The 4,823-nt window shown below is 41.0% G+C and overlaps 1 protein-coding gene across 1 annotated transcript in view; it reads left to right on the forward strand.

The window, feature by feature from the left end:
• PPAT (phosphoribosyl pyrophosphate amidotransferase) overlaps nucleotides 1–4,823 on the forward strand; it is a 27,159-nt gene that overhangs the window by 13,371 nt on the left and 8,965 nt on the right. Inside the window, exons 4-5 of the mRNA XM_018565847.1 lie at nucleotides 2,895–3,007; nucleotides 4,515–4,657. Coding sequence (XP_018421349.1) covers nucleotides 2,895–3,007; nucleotides 4,515–4,657 — 256 coding nt within the window. The remainder of the gene's footprint in view (nucleotides 1–2,894; nucleotides 3,008–4,514; nucleotides 4,658–4,823) is intronic.

Consider the following 4,823-nt stretch of genomic DNA (forward strand, 5'->3'; position numbering starts at 1 on the left):
GAGAGTTCATCAATAAAAGATTTACAGGGTTATTCATAAAAGGGTGAAGAATTTGGAGAAGGCAGGAGAAGTGAACGATCTAGGACAAAATAGCTGATTTGGAAAAATTCTCCAATTCAGCTCACTTTCCAGTTCAGCTATGTTGTTCACTTCTCCAAACTCTTCACCGTTTTTATGAATAAGGGTGCCCACACACCTTACGATAATCGTGGGAAATCCCGCGATCGTACGATTATCGCAAGGTGTGTGGAAGCCGTGCGACCTCTACTACTGTAAGTTCACACGACTTTTTAAACTTACGAACATGTTCGAAAACCCGCCGAGTATCGTACGATGTTCGGTGGGTCTGTAGCATGTTTGTAAGATAAAAGCCGGCCGGGCCGGTGTGCGCAAGCGCACACTGCCCGTTCGACATTGCGGTCATCGGAAGCCCGCCCCTCGGCGTGCGGCTTGCGATCATCGCAAGTACGATCTGCCTGTGCAAGATAGGCAGATTGTATGTTTTTTTTTTTTTAAATACCTTACAACCATCGCAAGAAGATGTAGACGTTCTAACCTTTGCTCCCATTCCTTATAAATGCGCTTTTTTGTTTTTGCTAATGTTAGATTTTGGGGGATGTAACCAAGGACTTGTGCATCTCTTTTAATAAAGTGCAAAACAAGCGGACAACAAAAAGGTTACAGTAGATATTTCTCCAGAGAGAGATGCAACATTTCAAGCATGGAGTACAAAGAAAGTGTTTGGGAGGACGTAAAATACCACATTCACAAACATCTGATGGAGGGCTATGTGCTAGATCTGAAATATGCACCACCTACTCTAAATCTAACTGCATGCAGCCTTGTGTTTATAAAAACGTGTTCTCCGAGAGAATCTGAGGGAAAACTGACCACAAATGCTGCACCTAGGGATGTGCCAATACCGTTTTTTTGGTATCCAGTATGAGTAGTTATATTTCATACTCACTGTTGCTTCCGGTATCATGGAGCCGGCTTCCTGGCCAATCAGGGAGGTGGATTATTACCCGCTAAGCAGCTTTCTGATTGGCCGGGAAGCCGGCTGTGGTGCATACCTAGCTGCAGACAATCACATTGTGACATATAATTCCACCCACCAACACAAATCAAAAATATGATATTGGCTCCACCCACCTAATGCTTCTGCATATATTGCTCTAGTCAATCACATGGCAGCAAGGGAATATCTTGTTACCATGTGACTGCTATTTGTGCAACCCATCATCTAGTGCAGGAGTAGGCAAGCTTTGACCACATATTCTTTTACATCATGTGGATGGCTGGATGCTTATGTGTTGCTTTTCTGGGGAAGAGATGGCACCAGGATGAACTATGGGAAGAAGGCAAGCCGGTGGATGTTTTGTGATGCTTTTTGCAATGTTCTGCTGGAAAACCTCGGGTCCTGCCATTCATGTGGATCTTACTATTACATGTGCCACATACCAAAACATTGTTGCTGAACAAGTACACCCCTTCATGGAAACGGTATTCCCCTAATGGCAGTGGTCTCTTTCATCGGGATAATGCTTCCTGCCACTCTGCAAAAATGGTTTAAGGAACACCAACAATGAGTTTGAGATGTTGATTTGACCTTCAAATTCTCCAGAGCTCAATCCAATCGAGCATCTGTGGGATGTGCTAGAAAAAACAAGCCCCATTCATAGAGGCCCCACCTGGCAGCTTACAGAACATAAAGCATCTGCTCCGGACGGCTTGGTGCTAGATACCACAGCATACATTCAGATGTCTAGTGGAGTCAGGGCTTTTTTGACGGTAAAAGGGGGACCTACTCAATATTAGGCAGGTGGTCATAATGTTATGGCTGATTGGTGTATCATATATTTATTTTTTCCCTGAAGGCTTGCTTTTGCTGCAGTTGCCTCATTGATCCTCTTCGTAATAACCTTGCCATTGACTTCCTGTTAGTCTGTTCATGTGCAGGAGCAGCATTGTCATACTATGATGCGTTCTTAGGCTGGATTCACACCTAAAGCGACATCTATTTAGCGCCTTTTTGTGTGTGCGTATATTCATGTCATTCAGCAAAATGTGCGTAATACGCACACAAATAATTGCAACACGTGTTTTTCAAGTGTTTTCTATTGAGTCTATGGGACAAAATACGCTGAAATCAGCCCCAAAATAGCTCCTGTAATATGTCGTGCGACAGGCGTATTTCTGCTTGCGACAAAATGCTGACATGTGCTCTGTAGTCATAGACATAAATGGGATTTCAAGTGTTGAGCGGTTTCTCGCACTGATTTACAAGCGACAAACAGCTTAAAGTGACATTAAACCCTCAGATTTTTTAACATAAACCAATACTGTAATGTGTGCCTTACTGTAATCCATGGTTTTTCCCTTCTCTTTGCTGCTCTTCCTTTTAATGATTATGATAATAGAAAGGTGTGTGTGCATATGTATGTTGGTGTCCGTGTGTGTGTGTGTGTGTATGTGTATATATGTATATGTGAAATTCGAATAATTAGAATATCGTGCAAAGTTAATTTATTTCACTAATGCAACTAATATATATGAGATAGACTCATTACATGCAAAGCAAGATAGTTCAAGCTGTGATTTGTCATAATTGTGATGATTATGGCTTGCAGCTCATGAAAACCCCAAATCCACAACCTCAAAAAAGTAGATTATTACATGCAATCAATAAAACAAGGATTGTACATAGAACAATATCAGACCTCTGAAAAGTACAAGCATGCATATGTACTCAGTACTTGGTTTGGGCCCCTTTTGCAGCACTTACTGCCATTACTTTTGCACAATATTCTAATTATTCGAGTTTCACCTGTAAGTATATTTAACTGTGTGGGAAGAACCCCTTTTAACTTACGCCCTGTTTTTTCTTTTGATAGTTAATGCGACATGGTATTGGCCTGTCTACGAGTTCGGATAGTGAGCTGATCACTCAGCTCCTGGCCTTCACACCTCCCCAGGAAGAAGATCACACACCTGATTGGATAGCACGGTGAGGGTTCCATGACTTCAGGTTTTTGTCAGACTTGAAGTTTTTCAGGAATCATAAGACTCATGTTGTATATAAAAAGGTGATTGCCAGAGTTCTTCAAATGAGCTGCTATAGTGATTGCACATAGTTATTCTTATGAGGAAGCACGTTAGCGGAATGGTGGTGGTATACTGCAAGGTCCAGTAACCCATAGTGTGCTGCCATGTTTCATGTCAGGTCAGTTAAGGATGATTTGTTTACTCCGACTACTTTTGTGTCTGAGTAACTATGTTCACTTTCAGTCCTCAGATACTAATTACATTCGGGTAAATTAATTTGACTTCTGTTTTTGAAAAGCAGAAACTTGCTGGCAGGAACTTTTTACGTAGGCTGTAACCCATGACTACAAAATCCTGAGCTCCTAAACTGCAGAGCATTAGGTTTGTATTCCACAATAATCATTCCATCTAAAAATGACATATGCAGTAAATCTAACAAGACCTTTTTAGATGTATATCTATCACATTTTATAAAATAAGCTATGAGAGTAGTGGTGGTGGTAGTATTCGAAGGGCGGATGGCTCCGCAAATTCTTTATATATTAGAACAAAAGCACGGACACTGGCACTCCAATAACTGATTTAAGTACGTCTATTTATTAACATGAGTGCTGCATAGCAAATACTAAGGTATTAAGTGTATTTGCAATGCAGCACATACGTTAATAAATAGACGTACTTAATCAGCTATTGGAGTGCCGGTGTCCATGCTTTGGTTTATATGACGAGGCGGTTGCCATCCGCCGACAACCGTAGCACCCATCTTATCACATGGAATAGCGGTATCTTGAGTGCGGTGGGTATATGGACTATTTATTTATACTTAAAGTGACATTAAACCCTCAGATTTTTTAACATAAAACAATACTGTAATGTGTGGCTTACTGTAATCCATGGTAGTTTCCCTTCTCTTTGCTGCTCTTCCTTTTTAAATCCGTCTCTCTTCTCATGCTGGGGGAGAACTTCTGTTTTGCAGCAGACTTCCTTGTCTCTGAAATGGATACATGGTGTCTGTGTGAAGGTTCACAACCTGAGCCAGCACTACAGGAAGAGGCAGTCAGCTGCAAAGGGAAGTTCTCGCCCAGCATGAAAAGAGATACAGATTTAAAAGGAAGAGCAGCAAAGAGAAGGGAAACTACCATGGATTACAGTAAGGCACACATCACAATATTGGTTTATGTTAAAAAAATCTGAGGGTTTAATGTCACTCTTAAGACCCCTTAGGTTCTACCATGCAAGTTCCAGGGATCCATCATTTAACCGGTTTCCAAAATGCAGGCAATTATTCCCTTTGTGGAAACAACTCCTAATCCTATCAAAACCTAAAGCGCAATTACTTGCAAACAGCCAGCGTTTCATATTCTAACCTGAGCGAGATGTTAGCTGTTCATAGATGTAGTCATGGGGCACAGCGCTGTGAATATGCGCTGAGAGGGTATTTTGCTACATTTCGTTTCTTTTTCTTTCAGAATTAAGAACTTGATGAATGAGACTCCAACATCCTACTCGCTGCTCGTTATGCACAATGATGTCATCTATGCTGTACGTGACCCCTATGGCAACAGGCCTCTCTGCATTGGAAGGCTCATCCCAGTGTCCAATGAAGATAGAGGTAATTACATACAAGCTTCACCTTGCATGCACGCTAGCACAGCTTATTTATTTTTTTTATATATCCAGTTAAAGTGACGGTGATCCTATAAAGACTGTCAAACCAAAACCTTTTTTTAATATAGTTTTTTTTTTTTTTTTATAGATTATAAATATACATTTTTATC

The sequence above is a fragment of the Nanorana parkeri genome, unplaced genomic scaffold (genome assembly GCF_000935625.1).
Source record: "Nanorana parkeri isolate BGI_ZX_2015 unplaced genomic scaffold, ASM93562v1 scaffold892, whole genome shotgun sequence".
In the NCBI taxonomy this organism is placed as follows: Eukaryota; Metazoa; Chordata; class Amphibia; order Anura; family Dicroglossidae; genus Nanorana; species Nanorana parkeri.